The 23,827-nt window shown below is 40.3% G+C and overlaps 1 protein-coding gene across 2 annotated transcripts in view; it reads right to left on the bottom strand.

Annotated features, from left to right (window-relative positions):
* CCDC149 (coiled-coil domain containing 149) overlaps positions 1 to 23,827 on the bottom strand; it is a 143,818-nt gene that overhangs the window by 5,748 nt on the left and 114,243 nt on the right. Inside the window, exons 11-12 of one of the 2 annotated variants that reach the window (XM_036764635.1) lie at positions 23,013 to 23,045; positions 7,434 to 7,550 (exon numbers count right to left, since the gene is read on the bottom strand). In XM_036764635.1, coding sequence (XP_036620530.1) covers positions 7,434 to 7,550; positions 23,013 to 23,045 — 150 coding nt within the window. The remainder of the gene's footprint in view (positions 1 to 7,433; positions 7,551 to 23,012; positions 23,046 to 23,827) is intronic. The other variant, XM_036764636.1, reaches the window with a different exon arrangement.

The following is a 23,827-nucleotide window of genomic DNA, read 5'->3' as shown; positions in this document are numbered from 1 at the left end:
TTAGGGCCAAAAAGCCTGGCTTGTAGTGCCCAGTCTGATAGTGATGTACATAGTGAGATAGAGAGACACTGGTCCTGGAAGCAGAAGACCTGAGTTTGAATCCCACCTCCCATGTATACTATCTGTGTGACCTTGGGTAAGTCACTTAACCACTGTCAGCCTGTTTTCTCATTCATAAAATGTAGGAATGGGAATCAATGGCCTCTGATGTTCATTATGGCTCTAGATCTATGGTCCTATGATTTGTTTTCTGAGGTATGGTGGTTAGCATCCCTGGATCTCAATTTCCCCTTCTGTAAAATCGGTTAGATGGCCTCTTGTATCCCTTTTGACTTTAAATCTATGCTGCCTAAGAACTCTTCCCGTGACATCGAGCTATCTTTCCTATCTCTAAAATTCCATGATTTCTCAGTCCATTGGGACAGTTTCTTCTTGAATCTCTCATGCCATTATGTCTGGTCACTCCTATATCTTTAATAATTTTCTACTACAGCTACCCCTATACATGTCTAATATTCTTTCCTACTTACCCCAGAAGCTTTCTCCTCAAATCCCACACCCCACCACACCCCACTGAAAAAAGGCTTCCCTCTAGACATAAAGCTCGTCAAGGTCAGGAGCCATGTTATTTTTTCTTCTTGGTATACCTTGATGTAATAAATATTTCTTTAAATGGACCAACACACACACAAACTGGAAATGCAACATATGAATCTAATAGACTATCACTGCTCCATAAGAAATGATGAGGATATGGTTCAAGACAGGCATGGTGATTTCATTGATACACATAGTTCCCAGGAAAGGAAATTCCTCCTACCCATGGAGGCTACCAGAGGCAGGACATGAATTCAATATGTGTTCAGTATGTGTCAGAAGCAGCACTCAAACGGAGCTTTTCCTGACTCTGAGGCAGGTTCCGTAGCCACTATGCCATGGCTGATAATGAACATGACAAAATCAGAGAAACATAGAGTTGTACGAACTGATACAGAGGAAAGAAAGTAGAGCAAGGAGAATGATATGCAATAACATAAGTGAAACTGACACCAAAAACATGAAAATTATGATTAAACACGACGGCCAATCTTGGTTCAAGAAGACCAGTGATGAAAAAACATGTCTCCTTCCTGCATGTAAACAAGTGGTGGGTTACAGACGTGAAACATTGCCCAAGCAGTCAGATGTCATTGCCATGTTCGTCGATTATACTTAATTGTTTTCCTTTATTTTAACACGAGGTCATTGGGAAGTGACTGTGCTGCAAAACAAACAACAAACCCAGAAGACGCTAATGAAACATTTAGACAACAATAAAAAAAATTGCATCACACTGAAATCACTCTCCTTAGCTGGGCCTGGCATTTAACAGGAGACCCTCAGTTTTCTTCAGAGCCGATTTTTGTTTTCAATCCTAGGGCCAAACAGTGATAAGTCATTAGAATAAATGAAGGAGGACCTGTAGGTGCATTGTGACTGACCGAATAGTGTTCATATGAGCTAAAATGGTGTCCTCCAATGGTGTGAACTTCCATTCAAACTCTAATCCCACATCTTTGCAAACTGAGTAACTTTGGGCAAGTCTCTTTCCCTGTCTCTGAGACTCATCGCTTTTATCTATAAAATGAGGGGGAAGGACTAGATAACCTCTAATATCCCTTCCAGCTCTAAATATATAATTGAATGGCTAGATAACCTCTAAGAAGGTTAATTCTCAGGAGTGAACAGCATAAAGGACTTAAGAGTCAGGAAGACTTGGGCTCAAATTCTGCCTCGAACTTGCTTTGTGATCATGGAAAATCACTTAACTTCCCTGGGCCTCAGTTTTCTTGTCTATACAATGGGGATAATTGCAGTATAATCACAGGGTTGTTGTGAGAGTTCCTTGCAAGGAGAGATTACTGCCTTCTTTGCGCTTTCATCCCAAGTATCTGGCACATAGTAGGCACTTCACAAATATCTACTGATTGAAGATGAATGTAAAGTCCTTGACAAACCTTAGTAACACTACATTATCAGCAACAAGGTGGTGCAGTGAGTAGAACACTGGTCCTGGAGTCAGGAGGACCTGAGTTCAAATCCAACCTCGGACACCTGACACACTTACTAGCTGTGTGACCTTGGGCAAGTCACTTAACCCCACTTGCCCTGCTTTTCTCCCTTGCCAAAAAAAATTAAAAAAAATAAAAGCACATTAATATTAGCTTCTATTGGTACATGATCCTACAATTCTAAGTGGTCTTCTAGATTAACAATCACCATGAACTCGTGTTATTATTACATAGACGGAGAAATATTATGCTCAAGTTGATTCCTACCCTCCACAAAAGAAAACCAGAGTAAATGGTAAAATACTGATACGATATGGTTAGATATTATCACTTAAGAGGGGATTTTGTTTTTATCTCTGCTAGTGCTAAAAAGAGATTCAAGATAGCATGATATAGTGAAAAGGGTTTGGAGTCAAAGAACCTGGGTTCAGACTGGACAATGACATTTACTCCCTGTGTGAGGGATGCTGGGCAAGTCGCTTGATTTCCTGAGCCCTGTGTTGGCTACTCCATAAAATGAACGAAATGGAGTAGCAGGAGGTGAGTTTTCTTAGAGCACTTTGCCTGGCCCTCTCTCTTGCCCTATCACATTCAATCTTGTATCGTGTTTGTATCTGGGTGATAACCCACCCCCTCCCACCTTCCTGTGAAAGCAAGGACTGTCACTTTTTCATTTTTGTATCCCAAACAACTTGCACTTTGTACGTACTTCACAGATATTTGTTGAACTGAGTTGAAAGGACAGGGTTCGATCTGTGAGTGCATTTAAACTTACTTATGGACAGAAGGCTTTTTATGCATAAATGGAAGCTTTTTGTGAAGGATGGGGCCATGAATTCTCCTCTTACAGTAAAGATTATTCCTTATACTCTTCCTCTTTTGTAATTCAGGGCTTCATATTGACTTAAGGCCATCTGCCCAAGGAAAATCCCAGGGAGCTACTGTGGAATTTCTGGCAGTGATGCTGCTGGATAAAGAGTTGAGCCCTAACTTGTACGAAAATTAACCTATGGTGGAAGGGTGGGCTCATGTGCCCAAAAGGCTTGATTATAAGCTCATCCTTAAAATAAGATCTCCTTGAAAGGAAGACGTATGTGTGTGCATGTGCATGTGAGGATATGTATGTGTGTGTGTGTCTGCAGTAAAAGGACACTGATTATAAGCCATGTTAAGATTTTATATGTGTCAGGTTTGGGGGGAAATGGGGACCTCTATTCAGTTGCTATTTTTCACACCTAAACAAGAAAATCTCTCAACAACACTGCAGAGAACCAAAGAAAATAGTGACTTTGGGGAAAAGTGAGAGAGTTTGGGTACCATTTGGGCAGCCTCATTTGCAGGGAGTAAATTATGGTACTTTGTGAGGTTAAACTTTTCACTAACGTGAGGTGAATAAACTCCTCCTGGAAATTACTTTTCTGAAATTACTTCTTCTAGGACACTTAATAGTATATCCCAGTGCCCTGGAAAAATTAATTAACCTTACAAGTTAAAGCCTAACCCCTAAACCGTTTACAATGTGTTTTTACTGTGTGTCAGATTAATCTTCTCTTCTTAATTTACATCTGAGTGAGGGTGGTCTAAATTACACTTAGGCCCTTTGGTCCCTGCTGTTCTCCTGGTGCCATCTTTCCAGACTTGCTTTCCTCTGTATCGAGTTGGATGAATCTCCTTAAAATGGCAAGCCCTTGAGATTGCCATGTGGAGCAATTTTTCTTTCTGGGAAGTGCCGCAGTCCTGAGAGGAGGTCAAAGGAAAGTCATTCTTGGGGAATGAGCACCCAGCCCAACCTCATCTTTGGGTCCTAGTGAAGATTTAACCTACTGTGGTCAAAGGCCAGCCTTCCACATTACCCCTCATGGCCCAACTAGAGGATTCTTAAAACCTCATGATTCCAGTGATATTCTCAGAACAAGGGATAAGTCCTGGACAGAAATGACACATAAACAGCAGGGAGGTTTGCATAAAGACAATTTGAGACCCTTTCTTTTGTCATCTCAGAGCTCCCCAATATGTATTTTCATGTCCTTATCTGGGGTAAGACAAAAAGAAAGGCACTAGAAATTTCACAGTGACTGAGATACAGTAAAGCAGCTCGGCTTATTTGCAGAGAGCAGTAAAACTGTCTAGTAATTCAGTAACTTTGGAAGCTTGGGCCTTCTTGAGCTTTGGTATTTTTTTCCTTTCTTTTTGGTTTAAAAAAAGCACAAATCATTGCTGCTTCCATGGAAGAGAATTTCTAAGCTGGCCAACAATGGAAAAACACATTATCATTAATAACAGTAATTATGCTGTGCATTATTAGTAATAATGCAGGGAATTACGATCATTAATAATTATTAATAATAATACACATAATACTAATACAGCTAATGATGATACAATCAAGTGCTATCAAAAAACTAGACCACAGAAAGGGAAGAGCAAAAAGGGGACTCACGCTCTGACAATCCCAGAGGCAGAGGCACTCAGCATGCTAGGATCCGGATTGCCCATTCTTTCCAGTGACCAGAAAGGGACAGTTAGCCTCTTTTGTTTACTGGTCTTTGTTGGACTTTGTCCCACAAAATGGGCGAGATTTGCTTTAGGTTTCATTTAATCACACACACAAGTGCCGCTGAAGCTGACAGAACAGTGTGCTTGTTACCATGACCAGCCACAATGGATGGGTTCTGGAACAATGAGGGCTAATGACGGAGCTTTAGAAGCTCTCATTTGGAATCAGATGATTACTTAAGCCTCCCTTGTGAAAATAATGCCAGGCACTCAGCTTTTACATTTCTGCTTCCGAGGCCCCATCTCAGAGCCTCCGACTGGGGAAGAGTACAAAAAGGGGGAAGGCGGCTTTTGACACGAATGACGGATGCTGCTTTACAAGGACATCCATCCATCCATCAAGAAGCACTCATTAAACACCTACTAAGCACCAGGCACTATAGTCTAGCATTGTGGACAAGGCAAATGAATGATAAAAGACAATAAGATGAAGTAACCCCTGCTCTGAAGGAGCTCAGAGTGTATTGGGAGTGACAACACGTACTCATTTAAAGTATTTACGGGATAAACATATACATAAAATGTGAAACAAATAGAAGGTTAGTCAGGAAGGGAAAGGCATGAGCAGTTGATGCTTGATTTGTGTCTTGAAAAAAAATGGGGAAATCTATGAGACAAATGCACAGGGGGCAGTGCATTCTAGACACAGGGACAGCCCATACAAAAGCACGGAGGTGGAACGTTGGGGAGCTGTGTGAGGAACACAGAAGTCCAGTTTAGCTTTTGCTTTTCCAAGTGTCCTGGGACTCTCCTCTCATGACTACCCCAGAGGTGGGGAACATGCGGCCTCGAGGCCACATGTGGCCTTCTAGGTCCTAGGGTGTGGCCTTTTGACTGAGTCCAAGTTTTACAGAACAAATCCTTTTATTAAGGGGATTTGTTCTGTGAAGTTTGGATTCAGTTGAAGGGCCGTACTTGAGGGCCTAGGGGGCCACATGTGCCTCAAGGCTGCAGGTTCCCTACCACTAGCCTGGATCACATAGTTGGTCAGGCTAATCTTTCAAATCATAGTTCACAAGGGGGACAGAGAAGTGGCCGGGGGCGGGGGGAAGACAATGAGAGCCCAGGTGAAGACCACCTCTGAAATTCCCTGGTCTATACTTAGGTAACCTTTCTCTTAGATCTTCAGCCACACAGAGGTTCATAGACTTAGAGCTAAAAGAGACCCTCAAGACCATCTGGTCCAATGCCCTCATTACAGATAAGAAAACTAAGGACCATAGCTGTTCAATGACTTGTCCAACATCCTGCTTTCCATGCTCTTCCTCCTGATGTGCACGTCACACATACACACGTACACACACACACACACACGCGCGCGCACACGCGGCACACACACACACACACACACACACACACAATCTTACAAAGCCACATTGAATAATTTTTTTTTAAACTATGTGCAAGGGGATGGACTAACTCATTCCTGTAATAACCAAGTAAAACAAACTTTCATGTCTCAATCTTGTGCCTCACAATCTTAATGCTTTTGGAACAATTCACCAGGTCTAAAATTATGAGGCTAAGTGAGAATCCAGACCACTTTCCCCTCTATCCAAGATACTTGATTCAATTCAATGAATATTTATTGAGGGCCTACTCTGTGTCTACTAGGTCTACTGTGCTGGGTATTCTGGGAGATACAGAAGGGTAAGATCCAGTCCCTATCCTTGGAGATCTTCCAGTTCATTCATTCATCCATCCATCCATCCATCCATCCATCTATCCATCCAACCAACCAACCACTCATCTATTCAATATTTATTGCATGCATGTTACATACAAAGTACCCTGTGATGACAGTATGGTGTGGTAGTGAGAGAACTGGGCGTAGAATCAGGCCAACAAGGTTTGAGTCTTGGCTCTCACACTAGTTGTGGGACTATGGAAAAATCATTTGACCTCTCTGAGACACAGTTTCCTCATCTGTAAAATGGGGATATAGCAATATTTGTCCTTTGAGCCTCACCCAGTTGTTGTGAGGAATGCTCTTTGTAAACTTGAAAACATTACGTGTGTTATCATCATTACTGTTGTTGCCACTGCAAACAAACAGCTACACTATAAGGCCGCAGAAGATCAAAGCCATATAATGAAAACACTACATGAATTCAAGAGGTTAATCATTTCTAATGAGGGTAAACAAGGAAGACTTTGTGGAGGAGGTAATATTTGGACTGAAGGCATTCAGGGAAGGGAAGATTTCATCGAGAGGAAATGAGAAGGGCATTTCTGCTGAAGGAAATTATGTCATTAATTTAAACAGGAAGGTGGGAAGTTATAAGATGTGGTCCATTAGATTAGGGCTTTGTAAAAGAGAAGTGACCTTGGTCTGATGGAATATTTGGATTTGAGGGACAGATATGGAAACAGAAATTTAAGAGGCTAAGTCTGATGAGCCAAGTGGGATACCCTGATAGAGATGTCCAAAAGACAAGAAATGAAGGGCTACAAGTTGGGAAAGAGATCTGAGACAGAAATTCAGACTCAGAAGTATCCATATAAAGGGGGAAAAAAGTTGTGGGAGCAAATGAGATCTCTGAAACAGAAAACTAAGCAGAGAACTGAGGAGAGAACTTTGGGGAAACATTTAAGGGGGAAAGGACCCAGCAGAAGAGACAGAAGGATCAGTCAAAGATGTAAGACAAGAACCAGACCATGAAAGGGCTGTCTACCTCTCACCCTGGCTATAAACCTCTTAGTTCCTAATAACTTACATATGTGAAGCCTTTAGGTGTTATAAGACAATATATGAACCAAGATGAGTGTTAGAGCCCATAAGTTACAAGGGTTGCTCAGAGAAGGTAGGGTTCAGCATGTACTCACCATCCTTAGTGTAGGTTTTGTTTTCTTCTCGCTGATCTATGAATTTCAGCAATGGGGATCTTGACCTCTGTATGACTGGAAGAGTGGAATCGTTGAAAGTTATGGTGTCCTTGCCTCCTATTATGAAAAAGGAGAGAAACAAATAATGGACATTGACAAAGCTGAGTTGGTACTTAAAACTGTATGATCAACTGGCTATTTGGACTGAACAATTGATGGAAACATAGTATAGTGACCTGACCCTGAAGTCCAAGAGAAGAACAACAAGAACAGAAGCCTGCCAGCCATAAATGTCTGTCTCATCATGGAGTTCTATGAAAAGGCAGTGTGGAATCATGGAAAGAGCAGTGGGCTTTATTTAAGGCAGAAGAGTCTGAAGACTGAATCACTGACTAGATGGGATGATCTGGGAAAGTCATTTAATCCCTCTGACCTTCCCTTTGAAATGAAGATGCTCATACTTGCCTTAGCTAAATCCCAGGGTTCCTGGGAAGATTAATGAGACAGGTATGAAAGCTTGTAAAAAGGTAAAGGGAAAGAGTACTACTGGATTTAGAGCCAGCAGACCTAGACTCAAATCCAGGCTTTGTCACTTATTCACCTGGAGTAGGTCACTTAATTTCCTTGGCCTCAGTTTCCTCATGCATAACATGAATGATAACAACACAAAAATAACCGCTATTTACATAGAGCTTCAAGACTTGCAAAATGCTTTATAATATACTGTTTCATTTGAGCCTCAGAGCAACCCAACAACCTCACAACATCTCTTGGAAATTGTGAACTCTACTATTCATCAGCCACTGACTATTATTATTGTTCTTTTCTTTTTGAGGGGCAAGGGCCAGGTAATTGGGGTTAAGAGACTTGCTCAAGGTCACAAGCTAGTATGTGTCAAGTGTTTGAGGCCGGATTTGAACTCAAGTCCTCCTGACTCCAGGACCGGTGCTCTATTCACTGCGCCACCGAGCTGCTCCCAGTCACTAACTATTACTGTTACGGCCAACAATCTTCCACCTCTTATTTCTTTACCTATTCCTGTATTAATCAACTGCAGTCCTTGTGAATCAAACTACTATCTATCTTTATCTCCCATTTTTTCATTCCCATCCTTCTCAACCCTCTCTCATTTCTCTCCCACCTTTTCCACTGTGCCCTCTGGAACTCCTCTTCCATAGTGAATAAACTTCCATTCATCTTAGAGCTCTTTCCCACACACTCCTTCCATCCAGTAGCCCTCACTGAGACCTGGGTGCATAAAAAAAACCCAGCTACATACAGGCGGCACCGCTTGGATTTCTTGGGTGCCTGAGATTACGCATGTCACTGTACTCTGATGACTTACTGACCAAATGAATTTCAAGATGGAGATGAGGGGGCTGTTTCTAGAGAACCTCAGTGATACTGTGTCCCTGCTGCATAGTCTTGTTGTATTAGGGCAAAGTAAACTTCCTCCTTTGTTCAATGTTCAGTGACTGAAGTGTTTCATCTAACACTGAACCTGAACCAAGAGGGTGCTGTCATTAGCGTCATGCTTATATAACACTCAGCCTCTTAAATCCCGTGACCTAGTCCTTCATTCCACCTCAGCCACACACGGGGATGGTCACACTCTGGAGCTTACCATTATCCACATGTATTCCACTTCCTCAATTAGAAACTATGACATTCTTCTCTTAGAGGTTACCATCCCTTCTTAAAATTCCATCTCTCAGCCCTCCCAAATCCTTCTCCTTCATCGAGACTGCCAATCCCTCCACCCCTCAGTGCTTTCTCAGGCCATTACTCCTGCTCCAACTTTACTTTCCTCCTCTCAATCTCAATACTATAGCTAGCAATATCAACTTTACACTATTCTCTGTCATTGAATTCCCCACTCCCTTGTCCGACTGCTGTTCATCTCTTGCCAGACTCCAGCCCAGAATTACTCCGTTCACCCCTGAGGCTCCAATTTGTGTGTTGTTAAAGCTGGAGAAAGCCACACAATCGTGCTGACTAGGTATATTATAAATCCATCCTATCCAGCTTCACCTGGGTCCTCACTATAGCACAGTAGTCCTTTTATTCCTACCTAATTTATTCTCATTCCCCACAGAAGTTATTCTCAAGCTTCTCTTTCCTTGTTAAGAATCTCATGCTTCTCCCTTCCCTTTCCCTCTCAATTGAAGATCTTGCTTCTTACTTTAGAAAATTAAGCCCATTCAACTTAAGTTCCCTCTGCTCCCATTCTCATTATCCCATAACCCTTTGGATATCATCCCTGCCTCCTGCCTCCTTTTCCCTAGTCTCTGACAATGAGGTGGCCCTTCTCTTTGCTAAGACCAACTCAACTTATGCCCTTGATCCCATCTTCTTCAGTAGTCAGCAACCTCAATCGTCCATCCTCTCCTTATCTTCAACTATCCCTATCTATTGGCTCTTCCTATTGCTGAGATGGAATGAAGGACTAGGTTATGGGATTTAAGAGGCTGAGCATTATATAGCCTATAGCTATACACACACACACACACACACACACACACACACACATACTTAAAATATGATCAGGTGTCCTCCATTCTTAAAAATCCTTCAGTAGATAAGCTGCTGTTCTATATCTGCCATCCACCTTTTTGCAAAAATCCTCGAAAAAGGTGTTTACACTCACTGCCTTCACTTCGTCTCCTCTCACTCACTCCTCAACCCTTTACTATCTAACTTCTGACTTCATCACTTAACTGAAACTGCTCTCTCCAAAACTACCAATAATTTCTTAATTGCTCAATCCAATGACCTTTCCTAAGTCATTATCCTTCTCAGCCTATCTCCTGCATTTGATCTTGTTGACCACTTTCTCCTCCTAGATACTTTTTCTGGCTAAGGTTTTTTTACTCTTTCTTCTCTGTACTGGTTCTCCTCTTTTGTCCCAGACTGCTTCTCCATCTCTTTTCTTGCTTCATCATACACATCACTTCTAACTGTGGCTATCCTCCAAGGTTCTCTCTTCTTATCTCTCTACGTACATTCTCTCTCAGTAACCTCATTAGCTCCCAGGGGTTTAGTTATCACCTCTATGGAGAATGAATAAAGCATTTATGAGGCACTTACTATGTGCAAAGCACAGTACTAAGCCTTGGGGGTACAAATAGGGAAGTAAGTCTCAAGGAACTCACATTTTAATGGGAAAGGCAACACATATGCAAGATTCAAGCTGCAAAGTTATATGGAAAAGTCTCATAGTTTTAGTGTGTAATGGTAAAGTGGATATTAATGCCTCTTCTTTCCACTGATAAAATCATATTGATATCTGATGTTGAACAATTTGGTCAGTGTCAAAGACTTTGGTGACAAGACTCTGGGTCTTTACTGGTTGTCACCATAGCACCTATAGGAGCTGTTGCCAGGTTTCATCTTCACAGATCCGCAAAAGTCCCACAGATTTAAATATTTAGCCCTAGTCTCTTCCCTGAGCTTCAGCCCCAAATGAGCAACTACCTGGTACTAGTACACTGGTACATGTCAAACTAGAGATAGCTAGGTGGCGTAGTGGATAGAGCACTTGGTTTGGAGTCAGGAAGATCTGAGTTCAAATCCAGCCTTGGACACTTGCTAGCTGTATGTCCCTGGGCAAGTAACTGAGCCCCTATTTGTTTTAGTTCCTCATCTATAAAATGAGGACACATTGGAGAAGGAAATGGCAAACCATTCAGTATCTTTGCCAAGAAAACCCCATGGACCAGGTCCAACAAACAAAACAAACAAACAAACAACAACAACAACAACAAAAAACATGTCAGACTGGATGCATCAGATACAACTCAAATTCAACATGTTCCAATTATTTTCCTCCTTCCTCCAACCTTATCTTTCCCTCAAATATCCCAATTTCTGTTAAGGGCACCATCCTCCTTCAGGCCTCTCAGGTTTGTAGCTTCAACATAATCCTCAATTCCTCATTGTCTCTTACCCCACACACCCAATTAGTTGCTAAATTCTTCCATTTCTACCTCCCCAATACCTCTCAGATCTGATCCCTTCTCTCTACATCAATGGCTACCACTCTCATCACTTCTCCCACAGATTATCGCAACAACCTCCAAACTGGCCTCCCTGTTTCATGCCTCTTCACATTCCAGTTCTTCCTTCCCATTGCTTCTAAAGGGATTTCCCTTAAACACAGAGCTGACCTTGTCACTCATCTATTTAACCAACTCCAGTGGCTCCCTATGGCCTCTGGAATAAAACAGAAACTCCTCCACTTAGTTTTTTAAACCCTTTACAATCTAGCCCCAATCTTATCTTTCCAACCACCTTGGACATTCCTTCTCCCTCCTTCATGCCAATCCATACAACCTGGCTTTCTCTCTGTTCCTCTCACATGACATTCCATGACATCTCCTGTCTCTATGCTTTGCACTACCCTTTCCCTTTGACATTCAATTCTTCATCACTGTTACCTCCCTTCAATCACTTCTCTTTGTTCCTTAAAGAAGCAGCTCAAACACAATCCTCTACATGAAGCCTTTCCTTGTCATCTCAACTACTAATATCATCCCTCCCAAACTACCTTGTATTTAACTACTTTGAATTTATTATGTACATATTTACATGTAAATGGGTTATGTCCCCCATTAGAATGCAAATTCCTTGTGAGTTGAAATTGTTTCTTTTTTGGTATTTGTATCCCCAGGGCCTAGCACAGTCCTGGCACATAGCAGATGCTTAATAAATGATTGCTGTTTGATTGGTTGCAAGTATTCCAATGATGATATCATCAAGATGAGTATTCTTTTTCAGTGGTGGAGTTGCAACCCAACCATGCCTGCTGGCCTGCTTGTGTGTTTCTTGTCCATGTGCTCCAATAGCTTCATCAACCAGTGTGTTAGGGGATTGCCTTGAATTCTCTTAACACTGAATGAATACCAAAGGAACATGTAGGTAGTCCATTGGTTGTTCCTCATTCTTGCTATGTGATTGGCCCATCTTTTTTAGACTTGAAGGGACTACTAATCTGATTATCTTTATTATACATATTATATCATGATACATATTAATATTAATTAACTAATTAATATTAATATAATATTATACATATTAATCAGATTTCCCTTGTACTTTTAACAGATCCCTAAGGAGAACACCCATAGTCAGGAGGTAAATGGAAAGTGTCATCTATATAATAATATAATAATTCTGCCTAGTGGCTGGGTAGCTTGTTTGGCTTGGTAGTACGATCAAAAGGAGTCCTATAAGTGGAGCAGTAGACCACCCAGTTCTTGTGATCTGGGTGAAATCAGATAATATCAAGACAAAGCTTGAAGGGCTTCTTTTGATCTCACTACCCAGTCAAACACATCATGGTCACAATAAACCCAATCAGGTTTCCCTTGCACTTTTAATAGATCCCTAAGGAGAAACCCTATAGCCAGGGGGCAAATGGAAGATGTCAAAGAATTACAAAAGCTTTGTCTAGAGTGACTATTTAGGGAATCACACTATGCTCAAGTAGAGGGTGCAGCACGAATCCACAATCCAGCAATATGAATATAGAACATACACACATATGTATGTGATACATATGCACATATGGATTCCTAAAGCAGGTGATTGAAGGAAGTCTAGTATTGAGGGAGAGAGAACACAACTTAGTGAAAAGAATATTAGGTTTAGAACCAGGAAGCTATAGATGTTTGCTAGTTAGGTAACTGTAATGGCAAGCAAAGTGGGACTTTTTGCTGTTTTTTCTTTTGAAGTGCTCCTCAGCACTAAGGCAATCAAGTACCTTTGGTTGAGTCTTGCCTTTGTTTGAATCAAGAGTCTTTGATTGAATCAAGAGTCTTTGATGACCTGCTTAAGTCACAAGAAAGCCTAAGTCACATGAGTCTGAGTCACATGTTGTGATGCCCTCTGACCCTAAAGAAATGTTAGCATTTTGTGAGGTTAGCATTTTGCTTGGGGGCTCACTCATTGGAAGAATGTTCATGTGATCTGGCCAGATGAGACTCTGGGCAGCTGTTAAGGAGCCCCTCGGCTTTGAAAACTCACATGTTAGTGCTTCTCTCTCTGGTAACTATGTAAGTATTGCTGTGGTCAGACAGTCAGAAGCCAGTCTGTTGATTTGTGTTATTTTCTCTGTTTGTAATTTCTGTTTGTATTTGCTCTGAAGTTCAGGGTACTGACTTTTTCCCCTGAACTAAGTGAATGATACATGTATGTTTAATTAAAGTAAGATTGTTAACCCCTTAAAGTTGCTTTCCTTTAGAAAAGCAGATCAAAGAACCTGTGCTAGCAGCCCTCCTGTGTGCTGGTGTAATTGGCCTTACACTTCCACAGTAGCTGAAAGTAACATTGTTGTTACAGTAACCTAGAGGAAGTCACTTCATGTCTATGGGCCTCAATTTCCTCATCTGTAAAATGAGGATAATAATTACTTGCCTTAACTACTTCATAAAGTTCTTATGAGGAAAGTATTTTGCCAATCTTAAATCTCTATAGGAATGTAAATTATTATGAGCAAGACTGACTCCTTTGTCAGTCTGAATGCTTGTTTTTGCTTTGGGTGGGTGAGGGGAATGGTCACAGTATATTGGTTGCCTCTTTTCTCCTGCATCCTCAGAGGGCCACCTCTACTGCCACAGCCCCTCCTGATTACCCAGCTCTGCATACAGCCATCCTAAAGACACCCAGTACAGCCATTCCTTAGATTTTATGAGATGTTGTCTGAAGAGGAAGGGCTCCAGAGAAGTCCCTGATGGCAATTCTTTACCTCCAAGACTTTATTTTTACATGTCTAAAATACAGCTAATAACACTGCATGGTCTACCTCAAGGGGTTCATTTTGGGGAAAACTCTGTAAAATGCAAAGCACCAATATCAGTTGTGGTTACTGATTGATGCCAGAAGCTTCCAGAATATGCTATGATGAGGTTTCCCTAAGGGGATTCCTCTTCCATGTTTCTGTATTCTAACCAGCTCTAGGCCATTTTGCCTTTCCAAGCTTCCATTTTCTTATTTACCTACCTCACAGGGTTGCCACAAGGAAAGTGTTTTTTGAACTTTAAGGGGCTCTATAAATGAGTTGTCACTGTAAATAATTGACCAAATTGCCAATATAATCAATTGTCTCTACTTAAAAGCACTGTGCCTGGGAGCACCCCAACCAGTTAAAAAGAAGACATGCATTGTTAAGTGAGATTGGACTACGAACTCTTCAAGGCCAATTTCTTTCGTCTCTCTCCACAAGGGCTGAAACTAGGTGTTCTTGAGCCTGCCAAGAGATTGAATCTTTATCCCTCAAACAATGCTAGCAAAACCTAGTCATATGTAAGTAAGTATAGGTACTCACCCTTAGCAGGGTTAGGCTATAGCAAAACCCACACTTGCCACACCCTCTACCTGCCCTTATCCCTTATAATATTGACTGTGACTTCCTGTGTATAGGGAACACTCAGTAACCCAGCTCTGTTCTTTACTATTTGTCCAATATTGGGCCCCAGGTTCCTCATCTATAAAATGAGTGTGTTGGGCACCTTATTCTCCAACAAGTGGCACTGGTTTCTTGTCTGTTCCACGAATAAGATGCTCCATTTCTTGATTCTGAGCATTTTCTCTGCTGTTCCCCCATGCCTGGAAAGCACTATCTCCTTTGCTCTAACTACTGACCTTCCTGGTGTCCTTTAAGTTGCAATGAAAATCCTACCTTCTCCAGAAAGCCTCCCCCAAAACCTATTAACTCCAGTGCCTTTTCTCTTTTAATTATTTCCTAGTAATCCTGTGTATGGCTTTGCTTTGTATATATTTGTTTACATGTTGTCTTTCCCCATTAGATCGCAAGCTCCTTGAGAGCTGGAACTGTCTTGTGTCTTTTTGCATCCCCAGTGCTTAGCATAGTGCATGGTACATAGCAAGTGCTTAATACATGTTTATTAATTGATTGAGTAGATGACCTCTGAAGTTCTTCCTGCTCCAAAGCCTATGAATTCACATAACCAAAACCTCTTCTTGGTTTTCTACTAACTTGGTCAATCATTCTTAATCCCCAGGTCGTTTGAATATTTTCTTGCCTAAACACTTTCTGGAAGCTACAAGGCCCCTATATATCACATTGAGATTAGTTTTCCTAACGCATACCACAAACCTTCAGCAACTCCCCAAATCCTATCACATAAAGTTTAAGCTTTAAAGTCGTTGGCCTATCATTCAAGATCCTCTAGGATCCAGTTCCAACCCACCTTCCCAGACTCATCTCACGCCACCCCTGCTCATGTACTTTTCACTCCACCTAAACTGTACCATTCACCATTTACTAAACATGTGCTTGCTCCTTCAGGTTCTAACCATAATCCTGCACTCTCCCCAGTTAGCACCTTTGCCCAGGTCTTCGTTGAAATCCTGTTTGAATGCCTAGTTCAAATGTTATCTGTTCTATGATATATTCACTGCTAAAAGTGATTTCTGGTGCCACTATAGCATAGTGCCTGACATAGCGTAACCACTTGTTAATTGATTTTCTCTCATCTGATTTCATAACATACTACTCTCAGATGTGATTTTCATATATACATATATTTATTTGTGTATAATTTCTTATTTTTTCCTATTCAATTTTAAGTTCTTTGAAGGCAAAGACTTTGTCTTACACACCTTTACATCTCCTCTTTCCATAACAATCTCACACTGGTGTCTCATTTTGGTATTAAGGTAATCCAAGCTAGGCCTGCAGAAAAGTGCTATTGCAGGTTCTGTTAAACTGGAAAAAAAATTCTACATGGTCTCAGGAACAGAATGTGTCTGCTATCCAAGGACCAATCTAGCTAAATTTGGAGAAGTTCATTAGCAGAAGATTAGCCTTTAGGGGATGAATTCTTTGATTTTGGTGTTCCAACGAAACAGAAAAAAAATTTTCAAATGCCTCCTAGTACCTAACATGGACTTTTATTAAATGCACATAGTAAATACTTAAATGTTTGTTAAATGAATGTATAAATGAAAGAGTGAATGAATAAATGAATGACTTTGCTAATTAATGCTAAAAGAAGTATGTAGTATATCACTGGGATACTCTATTGGCTCCTTCTCATTGCTGAAAGGGTCTCTAGCCAAGAGGGACTAGAATCATGACAAATTCTTTTGTTAAACCTATCAATACAGCCAACACCTATTTTCTCCTGAATTTGAATATGAAAAAAAATCTAGTAATGTAAGAGGGAAAAACCATATACCTTTATAAAATTTCTAGTTCTAGCAAATCATTACATTAAGAGTTTGGTCATAATTAAAATGGCCAAGATCAATTTTTCCTCTGCAAGATGTCAGGAACACTTAAATCCTCCCATGAAAATGCCTCCAGTGCAAGTCTGTGATAACCAAACATAGACAGAATCAGATGGCTGTTCCCAGGTTTGATCCAGTTCCTAGTGGAACAGGAGTCAAAAAGCTCCCATCTCAAATAGAAAGGAGTAAGTAGAATGACAATGTTTTTGCATGAATAAATTTGATTCATATGCATATTTATAAAGTCTACAGGTAAATTCAAGTGTGTATGGTATCAGGTTTCCCCTCATTGTGAATACACCTATGTGTTACACCATAAACACAGATGAATAGATGAATGCTTGATTTCTAGATACACCAACCAAAAATAAAAAATCATGACAAGGCAGCTGAAACAGACCTTGAAAAACATCTATAGTAGTTCAGGCTCCTCTTTCATAGGTGGGGAAATCAAATCTCACAGAGTGGAAGTCCTTTGCCCAATATCATCTAGTGCCATCAAAGTCTCCAGATTGTTGTTGTCTATGACATCAGATACAAGGCTTTGTAAAAGCCTCGGGAAAGACAGAAAACCTAGTTCTCATATCTTGTAGCTTCCAATAAAAGACAAATTCTCCAACTCTCCAGGATTAAATTCTGAAGATGGAGACAACAAAGAAGGGAAAGGCAGAGCTATCTAAAGAGTGTGGATCCACAGAGAACTCAGCAAACAGCTTAGATTTTTAGAAGACACATGTAAAAGATAGAAACAAAAGTAGGTAATGGAGGATGACTCCAAAAAAATACAAGAATAGCGTCAGGACCACTGAAGCCCGGAAGAAACTGAGATTGGCAATCAATGCAAAGGACAACCAAAAAGGGCTTTTAAAAATGATTCTGGAAGCAGGAACAAGACCAAAGAACAGAGTGATCCACTGCTTGATGTGCATGGACTGGTAATAATGAATGAAAGAAAAGAGATAGAACTATTCAACTCTTATTTTGTTTTCTGTATTCTCTACCAAGGCTCTTCAGATTAAAGTGTTAGCAAAAATGGTTACAGGGAACTAAAATCCAAGATAAGTAGAGAAAATATGGTAAGAGGACACCTAGCTGTCTTCAATGAGTTCAAGTTACCAGTTCCAATGAATAACATCCCAGGTTACTGAAAGAAATGGCAGATGTGACTGCTGAGCCTTTGTCAGTGACCTTTAAAAACTGGAGAATGAGTGAGATGCCATAGGGCCTGGAGAAGGGAAAATGTTAACCTGTTTTTCAAAAAGTGAAAAGGTTAGAATCTTCAGACTATAGGCCAGTATGCTTGGCTTTGATTCCTGGGAAGATTCCAGAATGTATTATTAAAGGAATGGTTTGTAAGATTCAGAAAGCTAGTACGTAGTAATTGCTAAAAGCCAGAAAAGGTTTATTAAGAGCATCCCGGTGGCATAGAGAAGGAAAAGAACCCTGGCTTTGGAGTCAGAGAACCTAGGTTACTACCTGGTGTGACTTTGGTGGAGCTACTTAATCTTTCTAGGCCTTGGTGTCTCCACCTGTAAAATTAATGAGTTGTACTCAAGGACCGCTAAGGTCCCTTTCAACCCTCAATCTATGATCTTATGAACCTCATTTCCTTTTTTGACAGGGTTACTAGTGTGGTAAATCAGGAGGAAGCTGTGGATAAATTTGCCTCTATTTCAGCAAGACATCTGACAGACGCCAACTCTAATGCTCTCCTTGTGGATGACTCATAATGGAGAGATATGAGCTAAATACCAGTAGAGTCAGGAATGTCCACAATTAGTTGAATGAACAGCTCTAAAAATAGCAGCTAATGGATCAATAACATATTGGAAAGGTTTTAATAGAGTGCCCTGTGGATCTGTCTTTTGCCCTGTACCATTTAATAATTATTGCGCTACATAAAACGACTTTTATCAATGACTCGAAAACACAGGTGGTACACTTACCAAATTTGCAGATGATACAAAATTAGGAGGGACAGTTTATAGCCTGGACAACAGGGTTAAGAGTCTAATAAAGGTTTCAGGCTAGAAAGATGGTCAGAATCAAATGAGATGTAGCATCAGGACTTAGCATCAGGAGAGATGTAGGATTCAATCTTAAATCTGAGATTTTATAGCTGTATGACCATGAGATATGAGGTGGCTAGGTGACTCAGTGGACAAAGAGCTGGGCCTGGAGTCAGGATGACCTGAATTCAAATTTGGCCTCAGATACTTAGGAGCTGCGTGACCCAGGGCAAGTCACCTAGCTTCTGTTTATCTTAATCTACTGGAGAAGGAAATGGTAAGCCACTCCAGTATCTTTGCCAAGATAATTAAGTCATGAAGAGTGGAACACAACTGAATTAACTGAACAACAACAAAGACCATGAGTTGGTTTCTCTGCACCTTGGCTCCACAGTCTATAAAATGAGGTTATTAATATATAGCATTGTTGTGAGGATTCAATAAGATAATATTTGTAAAGTGCTTTGCAATCTTTAAAGTGCTACATAAAAAACTATTCTTTTCAGTAGTAGTAGTAGTAGTAGTAGTAGCAGTGGTTAGTAATAGTAATTCAAAGTAGAAAGTCCTACCCTTGTTTTTAAAAAATAGTTGTTTAATGATAGTGAAACTAACCTTACTATAATAGGAAAAGAGATGATGCTTGCATGTGAAAATAATATAAGTACAGTGCTCAGAACAAGGGATATAATAAGTCTGTTTTATTCTTCCCCATTCCGAATACCTCTAACAAATTATTTTCAGTCCTGAATGTCATAATGACAAATGGTAACAGGCAAAAAGAGGAAAGCCAGATAAGGAGAGGATTGGATACTAGACCATAAGAGAACTGTTGAAAGAACTTGGAATGCTTTAGTTTGGGGAAGAGAATGCTTAAAAGGCAAAAAGGTGCTTGTTTTTGATTATTTGAAGAGCTATAATGTGGAAGGGGATAGGGTTCTTTGGTTTGTTTTTTTTTGGGGGGGACATTGATCCTTGAGTGAAGAACTAGGAGGAATAGTCATGCATTACTTTTGCTACTGTGTAAAGAAAACTTTCTAACATTCAGGGTTGGCCCAGACTTGTATGGGAAGCATCCAGTAGTGGCATGTCTTTAGCAAGAGCTGCTAAAATAGTTTAATAGGACACTGGATAACCACTTGTCAGAGAGGTCCTAGAAGGGATTTGTGGATAGGCATGGGTTGGACAAAATGTCCTCTAAGATTCCCTTTTTCTCAAATCATGAATTCTCAAGCTCTTTATAGTAGGTTTTATATTTTCTTTGGAGGGATAATCACCAGGTCAGGTCACTTTGAAATTCCATTGCTAGTAGCCTTTTTTCAGGACTGTTAACAAATATTTAGGGAACATTCACTTAAGCGTGGAACCATGCTAAGTCCCTAAGAGGGATACAACAGGGAACCAAACTGTTCTTTTTTCCCAGGGAGAAAATTTACCTTCTAATGGGAGAGTAGGAGGGGCAGGGATGGAGGAGATACACTTTCTACACAACTAAAATACTGGTAAAATGTTCAACCAGAAAACTGTACTTGCTGTAGGCATTCAAAGGAGGGAGCTGTCAGTTCCTGGGGGGAATGGGAGTGTCAGGAGATGGTCAACAAAAGCTGAACATCATCATTTGAACTGGATCTAGAAAGATGAGCAGGAATCACATTTTTTTTCTAGCTCAGGCCCACATTCTGCATTGATGTTTTCTGCATATGGACTACCACCCAATACATATGAATGGGCATTCTCATAGTTTATCCACTTTAAAAGGAGAAAGAGGTTTTAAAAGTGGGAATTTAAATTCACTACCTTAATTATTAGTTGAATATTCAAATTTTTATTAAGAAACAAATCTGTCCAACCCGTGCCTGGTGAATCATCTTTTCTGCTTTGCTTCTCCATGTCTTTGCACATGTTGGCATTGAGTTCAGAGGGTGGAGGCTTGATAAAGTGGTCCCATGGCTGCTGCACTGTGGCATGAGTTTCCCTGTGCTCTTCTGTTCAGATTATTTAGGAATTACAAAAACAAAAGTGAAAATGACAAAAAAAAACCCAGCTCCAATATTCCTTGTCCCCAGGTCGATGCTTCCAATGAAGCAACGAGGTGACAAAACTAGCCTTACAAGAAGCCCTCTAATGGGCTCTGCTATCACCAGAATACTTTATCTTTGTGTCCAGTGGATTTTTATCCCAAGAACATACTCAGTAAATTTTATACTGCAGATCCTAAAGTGCTGCCCACCTGTGACATAGGACTGAAAAAGGATTAAGGGAAGAAATCAAGGGAATTCTCAATCTTTCATAGGTTACACCTAGTGGAGAAGCACAGTCTTTCTTTCAGGCCTATTGTTTCTTCAGAAAATTACCAAACTTTCTCTTGATGGGGATGAGAGGGAAAGGATGGGCTTTCCAAAGACAAGGATATGGCCGGGACCTGGGATTTTACTTGCATAAGAAACTACAAATGAGGAAAGTCCCTCTACCAGTGCGGGTTGGTATGTCTTCTACCATTTAGACTCTTAAGAGCTACCTAAGGCACTGAGAGGTGAGGGGTCTTGCCCAGGGTTACATAGCAAGTATATATCAGAGACGGAATTTGAATCCAGGTCTCCTTGGCCCCAAAGCCAGCTCTTTATCTACCAACCCATTCTACTTTTATTATTCCATGCTACCTCTTGTCTAAAGAGAAAAAAAAAAACCGATTCAGAATATCTAGATTTTTTTTCTACATGGGGTCTGCCATTTTGTCAAACTTGTTTAAAATAGGTCTTTTTTGTATCCAAGATGGAAAAAAATCAACTCCATTTTATTTTGGGCAGAAAAGAGCAAGAGCCAAACTATTTGCTGAGGGAGGTGTGGGAGAAGGAACTATTTCTTCCCAAAGATTTGCTGTCCAAATTCTATGATCAAATTTAACCTTACAATGAGGGAGGATGGAAACAGTGGAGGAAAGGATATTTAATAATTCTTATTCATAGTCTCAGAAGAGATTCGTAGTTTTAGAGCTTGTAGAGACTTGAGACATCATGTATTTCCCCATTCATCCTACCCCCTGATTTGAAATCAAAGAGATGAAGTGAAATGTCCTGGCTAGGTAGTGGTCAACAGGGCCTAGAAACATGGGATGCTAGGATAATGGACTTAAATCTACTAGAAGGTTCCTTAGAATTCATCTAGTTCAACTCCCCCATTTTATAGATGAGAAAACTGAGGCTTGTTGATGTCAAGGGACTTGCCCAAGATTACTCAGCTAGTCAGTGACCAAATATGGATTCTAATATGGATTAGAATTCATATCTCCCAACTCTCCTAGCCTAGAGCTCTTTCCATGGTACCATATTGCCTCAATGTAATGATTAGATTGTTTTAGCTTAATTCAAGTCCCTATTTCCACCATGACACTTTCCCAACTGTTCCAGTTTACATCAACATTTCCCTTCTCTGAATTCCTAACTACTATACAATTTAGCACTTAATTTATGATTTCTATTATTCTCTCAATGTTTCATATGTGTCAATAGCTTTTCTTAAATATGGTGTCCACAACTGAACGAATATTGTCTATCCAGAGCAGGGTCTAGCCTACGACACTATGCTTCTATTGACATGGTCTGATCAAATTAATTTTTTTAGCTACTGCGTCACATGATGTCTACAAGGCAGATATGTGGTAGATACTACTGTATGATTGGTTTGTAGCAGGCACTGATTTCAGCATCAGAAGCAACATACAAGTCTGAAAACCCCTGGGAGGGGAGAGATAAGTGGCTGGAATCTTCTAACTTGCCTCTTACTTGAAAAACCAAGAATCCCTGCATTCAATTCAGGCGGTTAAAATGGAAACAAACGGAAATACCATTCAACCGAACAGACTGACCTACATGAGGAAGGGAGGAACATTTCTTCCTCCTTTCCTAGTGGTTGGAGAACTATTATACCTTGACATTTCTCTTTTTATCATTGCATAAGCGAAAGCAATGCCACTGTCAGCACATAATTTTGAAAATTTGAAGAGATTTCCCCCCCGCCCCCCCCCCCCACCGTTCCCCTTCCTCTCTCCCACTGCTTTCATTAAGGCTAGTGTTAAGGACAAACATGGCCACAGGGTAAATTCATTTGGCCAAGTGCCTCATGTCCAGTTTTACTACTGAATATTTGCTCTGTAAAGAGAGACAAAGAGAGACCAGTTCCCTTGAGACCCTTCAATTCAACTGAATATCTTAATCTGATGGACACAAGACTATCCAGATAACACATTTCTATTGATTTACATGCAATGATATTACTTATTGCTAAAAATTAGCTATAAAAAGACATTTCAAATAGAACCTACTCCTGAATCCCACTGAAACATTGTAGCTCAGGCCTTCAGGCAGCAGAAAGAAGGAAAGAGACAATTGTTATTTTATAAATATTAATTTGTTTTCTTATTCAAACAGAAAAGTGCTGGAAAAGGAAAAAAAACCTCAGCATTCATTTCTTCAACTTCAATCTTTTTATATATGTTGCAAAACACTGAGAATTTTTGTTGAAAAAAATATCACAACACCAGAACATAAACAGTGAGGAGCACTTAACTTTTTCTCTGGATGAATGATAAGCTTGCATGGCTGGATTAAAACAATGGAATTTTTTTAAAAATCACAACAGATGATACTGCTTTCATTTCTGCAAAAGGTTCTTCATAGTGGACTATTTACCTCGCAAGGGAGCCCTCACTTTGAATGAGCTATGCTATATATTTTGACACAAAGCTTGGGAAGTTTTTATTGGAAATTTCCAATTATGTATCACTGCTCCCCCTCCCTATCCCCAGGCAATCTGATGAAACTATCTGGAGCCAGAGTAAGAGAACTTATGATTATTATCTGTTACTTACTGGTTAAGGAAATTGATCCTTTTTTCAGTTACTTTGATGGATCTAAGGTCTCATCAGTGTGGGCACTCTCACCAACAAGGTAGATAGCCTATCCATGCCCATCCTATGTGACTCTCAGGAGGACATGGATGGAGTTATCAAGCATCAGAGGAAAACAACAGATATGATTAAGGGGTAGGAGAGATTGGTTGGTATAGAAAGGTTAAGTAACTAAAAATATGCATGACTTTGATAGCAGGGAAAAGAAGAGGCGGAATGATAAATATAAG

Source organism: Trichosurus vulpecula, chromosome 6, assembly GCF_011100635.1.
Source record: "Trichosurus vulpecula isolate mTriVul1 chromosome 6, mTriVul1.pri, whole genome shotgun sequence".
NCBI lineage: Eukaryota > Metazoa > Chordata > Mammalia > Diprotodontia > Phalangeridae > Trichosurus > Trichosurus vulpecula.
This window is presented reverse-complemented; position numbering and strand designations above follow the sequence as displayed.